This window comes from Olea europaea, chromosome 4, assembly GCF_002742605.1.
Source record: "Olea europaea var. sylvestris chromosome 4, O_europaea_v1, whole genome shotgun sequence".
Taxonomy (NCBI): domain Eukaryota; kingdom Viridiplantae; phylum Streptophyta; class Magnoliopsida; order Lamiales; family Oleaceae; genus Olea; species Olea europaea.
In genome coordinates, this window is record NC_036240.1 from 1,373,638 (window position 1) to 1,389,932 (window position 16,295).

Genomic DNA, 16,295 nt, shown 5'->3' on the forward strand with positions numbered 1-16,295 from the left:
CTATCGCTTTTGCTGCTCAAGTTCAACGGCGTCTTCTTCAGAACTGTCAGTGCCATTTTTATAACTTGTGCAGTAAGGGTTCTTGACTTCTTTTAGCTTTTGTTTTTACCCATTTCAAGAATCTTGTAAATCTCGCAACTTATTGTGAAATATTTGTGTGGTTGTTTAATTGCAATAGGGTAGATTTTGGTACTGTTCTTTTTGTTTAATTCTGATAAAATTGAATCTTTTTACTGTTTGAGTGTTTGTAGAACTTTAAGCCCTTAAATTCCGGAGCTACCTAAAACTTACAAACCCATTTGTTTAAGCATCTGTTCAGCGGAAATCATGCTTCTGCTTTCCCTTAAACCATTTTTCTTGTAAGATTCTTTATTTAGAATCAGATCTTTGATTTTGTCTGATTTGATGGGAATGGAATCACATAGTCCGTCTGAACCCTTTAATCAACCTTCAAATATTTCCGAAACTGTTAGTAAATTTGCCAAAGTATGTAAGTTTAGATCCGTTGGTGTTTTTAATACATCTGAGAACCAGTACCATAGTCACAGTCACCAGCAATTTTTCCACAATACTGCACAATCATTAGCTGAAGAGAGCAGCAGTGATGCCACTGAGGAGGCTGAGTTTGATGCCGAGAAAATCCATTCGCAATCTGCTGAGACACGAAAAGAAGAAAAAGAGTGTGGGCATGTGGAGATCTTGAAATTGTTTAGCGCTCTTTCAGCTTTGAAATTAGCATATGTTAAGCTCCAAGAAGCTCACATCCCTTACAATCCTGGAAAGATTAGAGCTGCTGATGAGAAGGTTGTGTCTGAGCTTGAATCGCTATGCAAGATTAAGAGGGCTTACAAGGAGAAGCTACTGAAGGAATCAAATACCTTACCTGCTTGCTCAGCTCTTTTGCTTGCGGAAACTCAGGTTCAAGAGAAGGTTTTGGAGAAGTTGAAGCATGAATTGAAAGATAAGGACAATGAGGTGGTTGATTTGCAACAAGGACTACGGGCCTTAGTGCTGAGGAACAAAGAGTTGACCGAAGAGATACTGGAACAAGAAAAGAAGAGAATTAAGGCTTATACGTACTCCTCCTTTGAGGACACTGTCAAGGCAGCTGGAAAGGCTATTCATGATTTCGCCAAGCCTTTAATTGCCTTGATGAAAGTTTCTAATTGGGATCTAGACCAGGCTGCAAATGCAATAGAAAATTCTGTTGTATACGCCAAGAGATCTCATAAAAAGTATGCATTTGAAGCTTACGTCGTCCGGAGAATGTTTCACGGGTTTCAGCCTCAACCCAACAATGCAGATAATATTTTGAAATTGGGTGATCCAATTGATGCTTTGATTGAAGACCCACAATCTAGTTTTGCCAAGTTTTGCAGAACAAAATATCTACTATTAGTTCATCCTGAGATGGAAATATCTTTTTTTGGCAACTTGGACCATAGGACTTTTGTGGCTAATGGGATGCATCCACATACTCCTTTTTATCGTGCATTTGTCAAAATGGCAAGATCGGTTTGGTTTTTGCTGGGATTTACAGCTTCTATTGAGCCTAAAGTTGAAATGTTTGGAGTTAAGCAGGGAAGTAAATACTCGGATGTTTACATGGAATTTATAGTGGAGCTCAAGGAATACAAACCTTTGTTGGATAAAGGTCATGGAATCTACAAAGTTGAGTTCATGGTCATGCCTGGTTTTAAAATAGGGGAGCGTTTAATTAGGTCTCAAGTCTATGTCTCACGGGATTGTCAAATGGAACAATGAACATTCTAGAAGGAGCTGTTAATTCAGATTCCAGTTGAAGTTCTTGCTTTCAATTGTAAATAGCATTTTAACTTGGCATCTGACTGTTAATTCTGTAACCGCTGTCATGGTGAAGTACTCAAAGCCTGCACTTTAATGGTAATTTTATCTGAATATATTTTTATTTTATTATGGTGATTTGTTGCATTTTTCAGTCTCAAATATTATCTCGCCAATGATGTCTGGATATTTATTTATATATGGTAGAGCAAGTACAAGTTCCTACCATATGTCTAAGATGTTTGATGAATTGATGATAAAATTTATTAAATTTTGATTCTTGCATATTGATTGATAAATCTTAGCAACATCTCTATACTTTTGACTGCAATGAAATGTAAATATGTCGATCACGGTTATCTTAGTACTTGCTTCAATGAGAGGAAACATCTCCTCCATAAATTCTATAAGTCGACGACTAGGAAAGAGTAGTTGGTTGTGCTGCTAAAACCAGATAATAAAATCCGCATTTTTGTAGAAGCCAATTCTAGTGTGCAAGTTGCTTGGGTGATTCACTTATCGTCTTTGCTGGTAGTGGAAAACAAATCCTTGCATATCTCCCTGTAGAATCTGCATACTAAATCAATAAAAAGGGGACTAGTGAGGCTCTTCCAGCAGTAAAGAAGCTCTTCGACGTCTTTCAAGTCCCCCATTTTACCCTCTTCAACAATCATCTCTATCAGATAGTTCTCAAAGCTCCTGCAAACATCTTCAACGACTTTCTTTTTATTAGCTTCACCATTTCTTACATTTGCTGGACTAAGGGGTGAGGGGTAGAATGCTGTATTATTCATGGCATTTGATAAGCTCTTGAGCTCCATGATTCGATCCATCTGTTCTGTCTTGATAACCTTAACGAACACCAAACTGACCAAATCTTAGGAAGTCTTCCTGATTTTTGTTCGTTGAAGGATAAACTGAAGGGCTCTTATATAGGCTTGGTTTTGGAGTCTGAATTTCAATACTGGTATATATTTTTTGTTTAGCATGGATCCTAAAGCTTGCATTTGAAGGGAGTGGAGTTTACATTATCAATTTATTAATGATTGACGATTGAGTGCTGATGAAGGGATTGAGAGGATTGGTGATGGTGGCTTATGTTTTTCCTGCTACACACATATACCACAATAACTACCGGTTGGTGTACTATGGTTGGGAGTATTTCAAGTATCCCTTTATCGGGATCGCATTATTAATCTTGATGTTGGAATTTTAGTCCCTTAGAACGTGAAAATCAAAAACTTTCTTTGAAATGTTGAGATATGCTACACTTATAGAAAAAACCTCACAAAATTAAAACATGAAAATAGTTGTCTCCCTGTGATTGGCTGCTGTCAAGAACTGTTGAGAGTTTTTCTATACATTCAGAAAAATATTGTAATGTTTACCTTGTTACGATAATGCCTTTAAACTTCTGTGCACCTATACCAACATTGAGTCATACTACTGGAAGAGAGAGATTGCAATATTTGATCATATGCAATTACTAAGCCACTTTTATAAGAATTGAAATAACAAAGTCCTTTTATGTGACCTTGGCTAAAATAAATCTTCAGAGACTCGTGAAATAAATATGCTATAATTAATAAAATCACCAATCTATTGACAAAAGTAGAAAAATATTAAAATGGAATCTGCAAAAATTGAAAACTAAGTTGTTAACTCATTATTTTTAAAAGCTCCAAATGAAACAATATTTTTCAACAGACATTATAAAGTGGCACGAATGCATTTAATTTATATAGACATTTGATTGCACCAATGCCATTTATTTGTATGTACATCCAAAGTTTCTGATTTTATGCAAACAAACTTTATCTACATCACACTGACTGATCAAATTCAAAAGAAAGGCAATATTTAAAATCTTCTCCCTTTGTGACCTAGTTTCTTACAATCACTTGAACATCTCACGGAACAATGTCGCTGTGCGGATTTACTAGAAACCTCGTAAGGTGCTCGAAACCCAATACTTTCCACAGCATCAACAGTCTTGAATAACCGTCTCCTATTGACCTCCTCTACTAATGACTGGTGAAGCAACTGGCTGCGCGTATCCACTAGTGACCGGTTCCTTGTCAATCTAGGCATTTCCATCTTGTTTTTAGAAGTGGAAGAAGCTCCTTTTGATTCTAGCACATCATTGCACTGCTTGTAGCAAATCTTAGCAAGATATTGCCCTGTGCCTGAATTTTCTCCAGGATGGAATCGAGAAGAAGTTGGAGTATTACCGACGTACAGGTTGTGTCTTCTTGGGCTCATCACGGGATCATGTTCATCAGCAGAATTGTAAGTCCAGTTGGAATACTTTTCGGAGTGTGAAGAGCTCTGCGAGCTAGTATCGTCGTACAAGTCATCTATTAAAAAAAAAAATTTATTGAGATTGTGACAATATGCTTCATCAATGAAAATGGCCTATTCAAAAATCCAGTCGAGCATAATAAGACACAATCAGGAATGCGTAGCTCAACTAGGAAGTTAGTAGCTCAACACGAACCAGGTTCATATCACCCTTCAATTTAAATCAGCAAAAGCATTAACTTTTTAGATAGTAAAATAAATTCCAAACAGTTATTGACTATAATAGAAATACCTTGAATCCAATGACCACTTTGAGGTTTTACATCTATTTTCTGAGACGCGATTGAGCCCAAGAGTGACACTTGGGACGATGAGGAAGGTGAGAATGGATTATTGTGATCATAATGATCCTCTTGATAGTTCATCATATGGAAGTGAGCCGACTGAGGATTGTCCGACTTCCAATTCGGCACAAGACCAGTAATTTCTGCATCAATCATATCTGCAATTTCTGATGGCTTCCAGTCGGCAATCTCTAACTCCTTCACCATTTCATTCGCAACATCAATGGGGGTATCGGAAACAATGTCAAAGGGAAAAAACACGTTCCTAACATCACCTGGCAAAAGCATATAAAAAGGAAATCCTTGAGAAAGATTGTGGATTTTCACCAGTAATCAAAAAAGGAATCACAGGATACAAAGACTAAAAAATGCCGAAAACATAGGAACATGGGGTGGGCAAAATTTACCGTCTCTATCAGCAATTTGTACTTTAAGAAAGATGGTCTCGTCCTCAGGGTTCAGCTTCCCTGTAATAGTCATGTTAGTCCTTGGTAAATCCTCATTCAACTGCAGATCCTCGATTTTAATATTGTCATTCTGAAAAGGCTTTTGAATATCATTTCTCGACTCTGGCTTATCATCAAAGTCACCAAGTGCAAGAAATGGATCAAGCATTAGCTCCTTTGCTGGTAATCTCTTTGATGCAGATTCCAAGCATCTCCCAATAAATCTTTGGGCTTCCAAATCTTGAACTTTGTAGAACGCTCTTGGCTTTTTTCCCTTAAAAAAAATAAAATTCAAGTCATCCAGATTAGTTTCTGATCCAATTTTTACATCATTTCGGCCTAATAGTAACATGATCTTACTGATATCACTTTCTTGTAAATTTGAGCAGGGTTGGTACATTCACTGTATGGATATTCATAAGTTATCATCTCTAAAACACACATCCCATACGAATATACATCAACCAGTTCATCGTAGTTTTCTTCATATAATTCTGGTGCCATAAACTCGGGTGTGCCTAGCAAAATCAAAGAAAAGATTCAGCAGTCGATAATTAAGGGTCAAGTATAATTCAATTACACTTCCACTTGAGTTCAAAGGAAACTTTTCAAGATGTAACTATTCAGAACAGGAGATCAAATGAATCGATCATTCTAGCTCAAAGGTCATAGTACGCTTAAAAATTTCTCCACTTTACTCTAGGCATTTGGGAAAGATAAGGCTTAGCTCAAGTGGGGCAGAGGGATGGCAAAAGTGTATCCTTTGAATTCAGAAAATGCAGTATGATCTTGTTATTCATTTTGATTCTCGACTCTGATCCTTTGAAGATATAAGGTAAAAATGCAGAATAGGATACATGTACCTATAACACTGTGTGCTCTATGTGACCCACGTAAAATTGCTGCCAAGCCCAGATCACCAATTTTCACTTGTCCAAGATGGCCATTGACAAATATGTTATCACACTTAAGGTCTCTATGGATCACTGGAGGATCATGACCATGCAAATAAACAAGGCCATCAAGTATTTGTCGCGCCCATATCTTTATGGCTTGAATGTCCACTTGCTTATACTTTGCTCTGTATCTGCATTCAATCAAAATTAAAATTTAGTCCTCGTTGTCCCTAGGCCCGCAGTGTTCTACATTAATAACGTTCTGAATGAATAAATTTTACTCTCTGAGGGTGCCGGAAGTGAACATTTCAGTGATGAAATTAAAGGTTCTTTGTTCAACATCGATCCAAGAAGTGTAGAATTTGATGATCGACTTGTGATTTAGGGTGCTGAGAAGATGAACTTCAGAGTAGAGTCGTTGCAGATCCTCCGGTGACTGAAGCAAGTGATTGAGGTGGATTTGATTCCATGCTACTTCCATACCAAGCACCTCATCTATTGCCTTGTACACTGTTTTCATTGCCCCCTTCCCCAGAACTTCATCGAACTGTCCATCCATAATTTGTAGATAAAAAGTTCAGATTCTTTGAATGCAATTTTCAAATCAAATAATAAAAATTAGATAGACAACTAACCTTATAAATATCTATGTTCTAAATACACTTACAATTCGTCCGATCTTAATCTTTATAATACATAAAAAAGGCTTCGTTTATATTATTTTAACTTTTTAAAATTTGCTAAACTATTAAATTATATAGACAGCAACTTTGCCAAGTAAAGCAAAGTAGAATCCACTAAGCATAAACAAATCATTACACTTAAGACAAACAAATTCCAAGTAAGAAGTAAGAAATCAATAATCAATAACCCAATTATAACTGTATAAATTATTCGCAAATTTCTTCATGTCATACATAATTATGAGCCATATATATATATATATGAGAATAATAATGATAATAATAATAATAATAATAATAATAATAACCATCATCATCAACGTACTCGTCCATATCGCCCGGTTGGATCAGTTTCAGCGTATCCATTTTCATCCATTGATTCACCTGTGTGTTGTGCCCTGCTCATACTCGATCCTTTAGAACTATATACGTATATAACTTCAGATTTTTGAGGAACAAAATTAAGGTTAACAAGTCTTATAATATTTCAATTCAGAGAAAGGGCATCTAAATCCGAGGTTTTCCCTCGTGGTTTTCGTAAGAGAAGACACGAAATAGAAGCCAAAAGAGCCTGGAGAAGTCAACTTTCAACATAACCCAAGCCATCTCCATAAGTAAGCGTGAAGAGTCGTAGCTCTTTGTGACCATTTGACTGATGATGAACAGCGACACACAAGGCAAGATTTGACAGGGAATAAGAATAACAATTATTGGGAATTATAATTATTACTATGAAGCATGTACTTTTGAGTGGAGGTAAAGGGGGCCCGACTTCATTTTTCTTGAATAATTTGGGCAGAAATTAAGGATTTATCTTGAATCAGTAAAAAATATGTGATTCAGCAAGAGTCCTAATTCCTAAACTTGAAGAATCTGTGGCTCCGCTTTGCCGCTGCCATTTTGAGTGGTTATTGTTGGACTTCAAACTGAGATTTTTATTTAAGAATAAAAAAGTTGGAGGAAGAGTGTCGAAATTCAATAAAGACGACTGACTGTATTAACGGGTTGGCGTTACATACGGACAGGACGGAACTGGGTGTGTAATATTGTAGTCGAAATTGGACTTTTCTTTTGTTTTTCTTAATTTTTTTTCCTTTTAATTTACTTCAAAAGTAAGCCATTAGAATTCTTTGAGAATTACTGTTACTAGCGGGGTTAATTGATTAATTTTAAAAGTAAGTAAATGTAAATTTTAGAGAAATTCATTTCTAAACATAGAAGATATTCATAAGTTGGTTAAAATCGACTTATTTTTTTCGTATATTTGTATATTTTATATTTTCGATATGAAAATTTGGTATTCATTGTATTTTAATTCTCGTTGCAATTGTATTTTTCATATCATCGTAATTAAATACTAGCCAAAATAGTTCTATTTGACAAGATTATAAGTATGAGCAACTGAAAGTCAGTTGAATAAACAAGAAAAAAATAACAGAAAAAGTTATAAGAAAGAACGGTAATAAGCTAAAAATTATAGTTATAGTGATTTTAGTTCTCAAATGTTCATATGTTGAAAAGGAAAACTAGATTTTCAATATTAAATACACATGAAAGGTACAACTATAACGATATACTTCATATATGGATGAAAATTCCATTTATATGACATACTTTGTACAACATAAACATTGGACTCTTAGTCGAAAAAAATCTTTGTGGATATATATATACACACACACTGTAGTACTTATGTTTTTACAATAAAGTAGTTGATATGCTGCAACTATACTTATGAAGGATAGAATTTTTAATTTTTTAAAAGCTACAGATGATAAAGAGAGCAAAGTAAGAATAAGTTATGAATATTTTGCTTTTGTTAGCCTATTTTATATTGTAGTGAACTAATTTGAAAAATCGCATTAATTTAATGAACAAGCCAAAAATCATATGATTAACTAAAATTATTAGAGATGTCACAGATTTTTGTACGTTAAGAAGATTTCTCTGATGTAATACAATTGCAATTATAGTGTTGAAGCAGGTGAGGGGTTTTATGGCTAGGTTCTTGTAAAGTAATGATGCTACAAAACAATCAAAGTACGGTATGAAACCATAGCCCCTCGAGGAAAAAAATATTTCAAATGGCACCTAATGATGTAAAAAAGTGTACCTGTTGATTTCACGAGATTGAGGACTGAGATCGAGCACGAACGGAGCCTTCCAGTACCTGAAATAAAGGCAACAAAGTGTGTCCTCGTCGCCCCTCCGATACTTAAATCAGACGAGAAAAATATATAAAAGTATGTATTGTAAAAACATACCTAAATAATGAGGCTAGAAGACATTGGTGGTTGAGTTCTAGAAGGATTCAACCATTTAGAGACCTTATCCTCATCAGATAAAGTAATTGAGTTATAAGATGACTAAAACACATAAAAAGCTCGAGATGAGGACAATATTTTGGCATGTGGGCCTGACCTTAGCAGGGCCAGATTATGAGGCCCGACTTCTAAGAGGCTCGAGCACTTTTTAGAGGATATTTGAAGACGAGAGTGGTCGAGGTATTGACCTCGGGCCATGCTTGAAAGTTCGGGGTCGGGCTATAATTTTTGTACACATCATAGGCCCCCGTGCATCCATGTCAGGAGCTCATGCGCAATGTGGGAGTTTCTGGCGTGAGATGCATAAGTATATTAAGTTCTAGAATAGACATGTTCATGTCGAGTCGATTGGCCCCCGAGCACATAGGTCTAGGATAGCAAGTATTGACTATTTAAAATTTGAAAGGAATGAGCTCGATCTTAAGGCTTATTAGAAATTTTGAAAGAAAGGACTCGATCCTGCCCTTGTTGAAATTTTTGAGAGAATTGAGCTCGACTTCGACCTTGTAAAAGAATTTGGCATGAATGAGCTCAACCTCAAACTTTATCAGTACTTGAAGTGAAAGAGCTTGACCTCTACCTTGTTCAGAAGTTGAAAAGAACGAGCTCGACCTCGAGCTTTGTTAAAAGTTTTGGAAGTAATGAGTTTGACGAATAGACAAAGTTTCATATAGGAGGCTAAGTGGAAGCTCAATCCTATTCTGAACATATTTATCTCAAGCTTGTTGGCTGGGGTTTGACAATAATTTGAGCTCCAGAACATAGCCCGAGTCCAATGTGAAATAATATCCCGAGCTCTTGTCGCTGGGTTTTCGACAATGCGTTGAGTTCGAGGATAGGCCCCTGAGTCGAACGTGAAATAATATTCCGATCTTTGCTCTGATGAATTTGAGAATAGGTCGAGCCTGGCAAGCTCAGGATAGACCATAGTCGGGTTTTTTACTTGATGCATTGCGAGACTTAGAGATGCTTGCGTGGGGTAAGGCTTTGATGCCGACGATGGACAGGGCTTTTGTGCCTGCGCGTGACAAGGCTTAGATGCCTACGCAGGACAGGACTTTTGTACTCACGCGGGGCAAGGCTTTTGATGTGCCTGCTCATGACAGGGTTTTGGTGCCTGCTTGGGGTAGGGCTTTGATGTGCTTGCTCGAGTCAGGGCTTTAATGTACCTGCTTGTGACAGGGCTTTTGGTGCCTGCGCGGGATAGGGCTTTGAGGTGCCTGCTTGGGGCAGGGCTTTGATGTGCCTACTCGAGGCAGGACTTTAATGTGCCTGCTTGTGACAGGGGTTTTGGTGCCTACGCGGGACAGGGCTTTGAGGTGCCTACTCTTGAAGAGGCTTTGGTGTGCCTGCCCGGGACAGGGCTTTGTGTGCCTGCGCGGAGCAGGGCTTTGTAGTGTCTACACAGGACAGGGCTTTGAGGTGCCTGCACGATGCAGGGCTTTGTGTGCCTGCGCGGAGCATGGCTTTGTGGTGCTTGCACAGGATAGGGCTTTGAGGTGCCTGCGCGAAGTAGGGCTTTAGGTGCCTGCGCGGAGCAGGGCTTTGATGGAGCATTTAGTGTGAGTGAACCAAATGTTATTGTAATTCATAACCAAATAATCATACCATAAGCATGAGCATTGATTACACCAAAATATATGTTTTTCGAGGATTAAAACACAAATCATGTATGTTGTGTGATTAATGTCTTTTAAATATCCATAATATTTATTTTGGGATGTACGCATGAGCTACTATTCTAATCTCAACTAATTATGATGGTTTGCTCCACATTAGTAACAATGTAAAAGATATAGGCAAGTAGTGGTTCTATAATATTTTCAATGCATAGCCTTTGTTTATTAAAATGTAAATCAATAAAATCATTAAAAGTTCCAACACTTATTTAACGTAACAAATCAATTGCTTAAGTGCATTCATTAATTTAGAATTGCAAAGTTTCCATTTTTCATAATGGTGATTAATTCTTCAAGCTATGGCCTTCGAGTGATGTAAAACTCAGTGAAATTATTTAAATGTCCTGAATTGGTGTCCAAGTAAAACTTTTCACATGAATTATTGATATTTTTCATTTTGTTAACTATTGTCAACAGGCAAGGGATGAATGCAAAGAATTTTACTTGAAGGTAAGCTCCATTTTTATACTTTTATAATTAAGTGTATGCATATTCCCCTAGACTAGGTGAAACTACATTATATTTTCCTCTCCATATCAATGCATAAATGGCTTGCTATCAAAATGTGAATGTGTTAAGAAAATGAAAAGTCTAGCATGGTCACATATCCATAGTTGAATTGCTTGAAGAATATAAATTTGCAACAGAATAAAAAAGTGAATACCACTGTTAGGTGAAAACATACCCGGGTTTAGAGCTGAGTGCTACGTATTTTCATGGTAAAACCTTGACTTATTCGCATTATTTCCAGTTTGTGTGCACTTGCAAAAAAATAATTCCTTTGAGATGACTGAGATTTGTATCCCATCCACGGTACCATCAAAAGTTATAGCAACACATTTCAAACATCTTTCACATTAGGCCATAGCAAACAACTTCTTGGAGCCACTAAATTTATGTCATTATCTCAAAGAATAGCCACGGTTAAGTAATTGTGAGGGGTAGGGAATCCAGCTTCAGCAAGCATTTTTTATTTTATTTTATCAATTGGCCTAAGTCAAGTAATTGTAGCAGCCAATGGAGTAGAAAACGGATCAAGGAGAAAAAGAAGCATGCAGGGAGCTGTAATGCTTCATCCGGGCCCAACGATGCAATAATAATGCAAAGCCCATAATGAAGACCTGAATTAGAAACTATAGGGTGTTGGTATGTCCAATTTAGCAATGTAGCATAAGGTAATTATTGTGATCCAAAATGGGGGAAGGCTAGGGATGTCAAAAAGGCTCGGTGGCTCGGGCGGCCCGCAGCGACTTGTGGCTCGGAGCAACCGAACCTAGGCTCGGGCCGAGCCCCAAAATGGGGCGTCTGCCCAAGCCCGGCCCGGCCCGGCCCGGCCCGTATAAACAGAAAAAAATAAAAAATGGTATAAAGCTGCCTGTTGGCAGCAGATTTAGATTTGGTGCCAGTTTGGCAGCTTTCTAGCTGCCTGTTGAGGCAGTCTTTCAGCAGCTGCCTGTTGGCAACTGCAATATTATAATTTTTTAATATTCTACTTTAAGTTTTGTTTATGAAATGGTACAGTAATTTTAAATATTTGTTTATAAGTAAATTAACCTTAATTATGTTCAAATTCAAATTATATTAGTCAAATTAAGTAATTACGTTTGACTAATTGAACTTCGAAGACAAATTTAACTAAATACAAGTGGTCTTTTTATAGAAACTTAAACTTTTAGATAAAATTATTCAATAATATTATATAATCACACAAAAGACATGTATTAAGATCTCATAATCTATTTATTTATAAAAATTGGGAACATGTCAAACTTTTAATGAAAAATAAATTTGATTATACTGAAACATCTATTTAAAGATAATATCTAAAATAATAAAATATTAATAGAAAAATGACAAACAAATAAACAGAAGAGTTTGATTGTGAATCTCTTTCAGGCTCCGTGGAGTTTGTCGTGATGCAGCCATTGGGAAAAGAAAAAAAAACTGAGCTTGCCTCGGCTCGACTCAACTCGAAAAGGCCCGAGCCGAAAGCTTGGGTCAAGCCTTTTTTTGTTGAGGTTCGGGCAAAAAAAAACCCGTCTTGATAAAGCCCGAGTCGGAAGTTTGGGCTCGAGAGCCGGACTCGACTCGTTGACACCCTTAGGGAAGGCAAAACCAATATTGAGGCAGACAATAGGCCCAAAATCTTTAGGTAGGTTGAAAAGTTAGTAGGCCCAAAAAAATTAGTGCAGCCCAACATTGAATAGGCATTTTTACTTGAATTCTTGGGCTCAATTTATGTAAAATTTTGGCCCAATTCACTATTCAAAACATGTTGAATTTTGGCATATATTCCCAGATCGACAAATTGGAGTTGCAGAAGATGATACACGGTTCTCCAATGGTTATTCCACTTGGGTCCTTTTTGTTTTGCATGAAAAACAACGAAAATTCTTCTCCAAAAGCCAACAGAGAGATGGGAATCGAGGATTTTCACAATAAACTCCAATTGTGAAATGAAACCCGTATTATCTTTCGTGTTAGGAGCGATAATGAAGAGAGAAAAGAGAGGACGGAAATTGAACCGAATGTTACAAATGAAGAAAACACCTCGTTTTGACGATGGCTTTATTATGCAACGAAGATGATCGGGTTTGCACAAGAACTTTGGAGGCAGGGATGAATGATTTGCACATGCTGATCGGAATGACACTACCGTCGGCAATCGTGTAGATAAACAGTAAACTGATGTTGGAAGTATCCCGATGAATTATGAGTTCCATTGATGCTTATTGGAGTGATCTTTCTTCATTATGGAGTTTGTTCAAAAGGAGATCAGAAGCGAGAAGATCGGATCTGAGAACTGGGTTTTTGAATTCGGCCCTATTTTAATTTGATCTATACATCTTTTTTGTCTACGTTGGACTTTGAAATCATTCGGAAGGCAGAAACATCTCTTCGAGCTTCTTGGTTGAGGAACTGTCTGAAATTATTGTCCTTCCGGTGACTTTTTGAATGTGGTAAAAACATGGTTAATGTATCGCTTCCCACAGACAGCGCCACTGATGATGCAAAAAATTGTACCTGTTGATTTCTCGAGATGAGGACTGAGATCGAGCACGAACGGAACCTTTCAGTACCTGAAACAAAGGCAGATGGGGAAATTATGTAAAAGTATGTATTGTAAAAACATACCTGAATAATGGCGCTAGGTCTTGTATTTATAGACGTTGGTGGTTGAGCTGTAGAAGGATTCAACCATTTAGAGTCCTTATCCTCATCAGATAGAGTAATTGAGTTATAAGAGGACTAAAACACGTAAAAAGCTCGAGACGAGGATAATATTTTGGCATGTGGGCCTGACCTTAGTAGGGCCAGATTATTAGGTCCGACTTCGAAGAGGCCCGACCACTTTTTAGAGGATATTTGAAGACGAGAGTGGTCGAGGTATTGACCTCGGGCCATGCTTGATAGTTCGGGGTCGGGCTATAATTTTTGTACACATCAGTACCTTTCATCAATTGCTTTGTCCAAATTCTACAAGATCAAACCCTTTTTTTTTTTTAATTTCTTCAAAATGAAGGAAAACTATCATGCCAAACGATAAACTAAGGGAAAATAGTACCTTACAAGTTTATTCCCTGCACTACTTCGGCCCGAGCTCTAGTTTTGATTAGAATATGATATTTGGATGGGTTTTCCATTTAGATTAGTGTAGTTCATCTCCTTCAAGGCTCTCGAAACTATTATGAACACAAAGAAAATGAACGTTATACCTAAAAGAAAGAAAAAGGGAGCTAGGAAAACTCGGTTCCAAGTAGATGTAGAAGTTAAAATGGAGATGGACAAGTGTCAAGTGAAAGCATGCTATACATTAAAAAATTCAAATGTTTATTTAGCTTACTACTTGAGTCATTTTTCTCCATTTGGTTGAACTTGCTCCATATTTACACAAGGAAAATTTGACTACCCAATCACTACGATGACAACGTCGAAGGAAAAGGCCTAATCTACAACAAGAAGCATAGGAAAACAAAAAAGAATTACATCTCAATTTCTTATAAAACCTGAAAGACGAATTGCACGATCTGCTGTTTATAGTAGTCAGCAAGTACCAACTATTGATCCCCTTTTTCACTTAGATCAACAATTTATCCTTTTAATATAAGTATGGATGTAATTTCATTACTCGCCTAACTTTTGAAGCACAGTTGAAGTAGATGACAACATTCACAAATATGCAAAAATGCATTTGGTTAAACAATAAAGTGAGTATCCAAATGCTGTAGTTCAAGATTATGAACTAGAAATCTCTTGTAATGATGATAAAAAAATTCATGCACATTTTGTTCAATATGGGGGAAGAAACAACAAAATGTAGGCATCAAGTCAAGATATAAAAGTCCCGTGGCTTAGCTACAAACTTGATATTTAAATAAGTCCTAAGACACTGGAAAACCATCAATAAAAGAGAAGTTTTTTGTGGGAATATTTCATCTTGTACTATTCACTACTCAAATCACTAATTTAGGGCAATATAGAACACATTAATATTAAAATGATTGAGCTTGAAGCTTATAAACTACGGAAAAATGTTGGAAATGAGATGATACCTCTAGTAATAGGGAAACTTCATGTTGACCAAAATTTGAAATGTTTCCTATGTACACTTCCAAGGAAGTGAAATGGAGACGGTATAAAAAAGAAGTCAATTTATCATGACCTATAGGAAGAAGTTTTGATCATCAATCATGCTAACGGTATAAATGCTTTTTTTCCCCTTTCAGACTTGAAATTTGTAAATAGAAAAAGTAGGAAGACTAAAATTTATCAAGTCATCAACAATCATATTTACATTCATAATCCCCCTGCAATAAAAAACCTTAGCTGCAAAGAATGTTGTGCTAAACATTTGGGCCAAAGTTTAAATAGGCAGGGCTTCGTTGAGATTATAAGACAACATCTTCACATCATGAAATATATTGTATCACCAATTCAATCCATTCTATTAGAATTGCAAACAAAAAGTGTGCGTATAAGGAAAGACGTGACAGAAATATTCACCAGCACATCAAAAGTAATAAAAGCAAGCGATTGATCGAAAATCAATTTTAAGGTTATATGAGACCCCTAGACCATTGCAAAATGTATTTAGAATATAATATTTAGTCTATTTTTAGATCAACACGTTTTAAAAATCCTGCTCAAATGAAATATTTTACATTACAACAAAAGAAAGATCGGCTGCATCAATCCTCAATTCACGAGGTGGCCATATGATTACAATGGTTATCATCTAGGAATGATTAGAAAGATTAATGAAATATAAATTTTAAACATGAACGTGAACCTTGAACAACACGTGCCCCTATATGTCTGCATCTAAAAAAGAACAATATCATCTCTAGTAGAACATGACTAAACCTAGGAACATTAGTTCTGTGATATATGAGAATGCCAGAAAAATGTAAATTGTAATAGATCAAGTGTGTACATTGTACAATTAGCGCAAAATAATCATTAATATACGCAATGTAAGTGTAGTTGAGTGTGACAGAGCCTACCTGATCAGGGGTTGATGGAGATGGAGAAAGAGCCTGAATACTCGATGCAGGAGATTCAGTTGGGGGAGATAGAGGGCTCGTCAAAGAAGAAGATAGTGTTGGAGATGTAGTGGGAGCTGGTACTCGGTACTCTCCGAGCTGCTCGAAGATCTGAGATGAAAAAAAATGGGAAATCCTCAAAGAGTTAGAAAATTGCTTTCTTCCTTAGAGATTGATAGAGAGGACATAAGTAGTGAAGTGATAGGGATATAGTGATGATGATGTAGATAGACTCAAGTATAGCAAATTCAATCAATAAAACAAAACAAACACTTT

General features: G+C 36.6%; 3 protein-coding genes across 3 annotated transcripts; 1 reads left to right on the forward strand and 2 right to left on the reverse strand.

Moving 5' to 3' along the window:
• The first annotated feature begins 411 nt into the window (after nt 1-411).
• LOC111392140 (protein GRAVITROPIC IN THE LIGHT 1) lies at nt 412-1,900 on the forward strand. Its single transcript, XM_023017404.1, has 2 exons — nt 412-1,721; nt 1,828-1,900. Exons 1-2 carry the CDS (start codon nt 412-414, stop codon nt 1,898-1,900), a joined length of 1,383 nt encoding a protein of 460 aa, XP_022873172.1.
• Nucleotides 1,901-2,042: 142 nt separating this feature from the next.
• Nucleotides 2,043-2,765, reverse strand: LOC111393210 (transcription repressor OFP17-like). The gene has a single exon (XM_023018634.1). The coding sequence runs from the start codon at nt 2,634-2,636 to the stop codon at nt 2,316-2,318; it is 321 nt and encodes a 106-aa protein (XP_022874402.1). The 5' UTR covers nt 2,637-2,765; the 3' UTR covers nt 2,043-2,315.
• A 748-nt stretch (nt 2,766-3,513) lies between these two features.
• LOC111393211 (probable serine/threonine-protein kinase WNK4) lies at nt 3,514-7,317 on the reverse strand. The gene is made up of 7 exons (XM_023018635.1): nt 6,799-7,317; nt 6,072-6,337; nt 5,758-5,981; nt 5,255-5,412; nt 4,856-5,168; nt 4,397-4,723; nt 3,514-4,160 (listed from the first exon to the last, which is right to left on the reverse strand). The coding sequence occupies exons 1-7, from the start codon at nt 6,877-6,879 to the stop codon at nt 3,664-3,666; spliced, it is 1,866 nt and encodes a 621-aa protein (XP_022874403.1). The 5' UTR covers nt 6,880-7,317; the 3' UTR covers nt 3,514-3,663.
• Between the last annotated feature and the right edge of the window lie 8,978 nt (nt 7,318-16,295).

Coding starts and splice junctions, on each gene's coding strand:
- LOC111392140 (XM_023017404.1), top strand. CDS start 412: ATGGAATCACATAGTCCGTCTGAACCCTTTAATCAACCTTCAAATATT. Junction 1,722..1,827: donor ATAGGGGAGCGTTTAATTAG/GTCTCAAGTCTA, acceptor AATTGTAAATAG/CATTTTAACTTGGCATCTGA.
- LOC111393210 (XM_023018634.1), bottom strand. CDS start 2,636: ATGGATCGAATCATGGAGCTCAAGAGCTTATCAAATGCCATGAATAAT.
- LOC111393211 (XM_023018635.1), bottom strand. CDS start 6,879: ATGAGCAGGGCACAACACACAGGTGAATCAATGGATGAAAATGGATAC. Junction 6,338..6,798: donor CAACCGGGCGATATGGACGA/GTACGTTGATGA, acceptor ATGGATGGACAG/TTCGATGAAGTTCTGGGGAA. Junction 5,169..5,254: donor TTTACAAGAAAGTGATATCA/GTAAGATCATGT, acceptor ATTTTTTTTAAG/GGAAAAAAGCCAAGAGCGTT.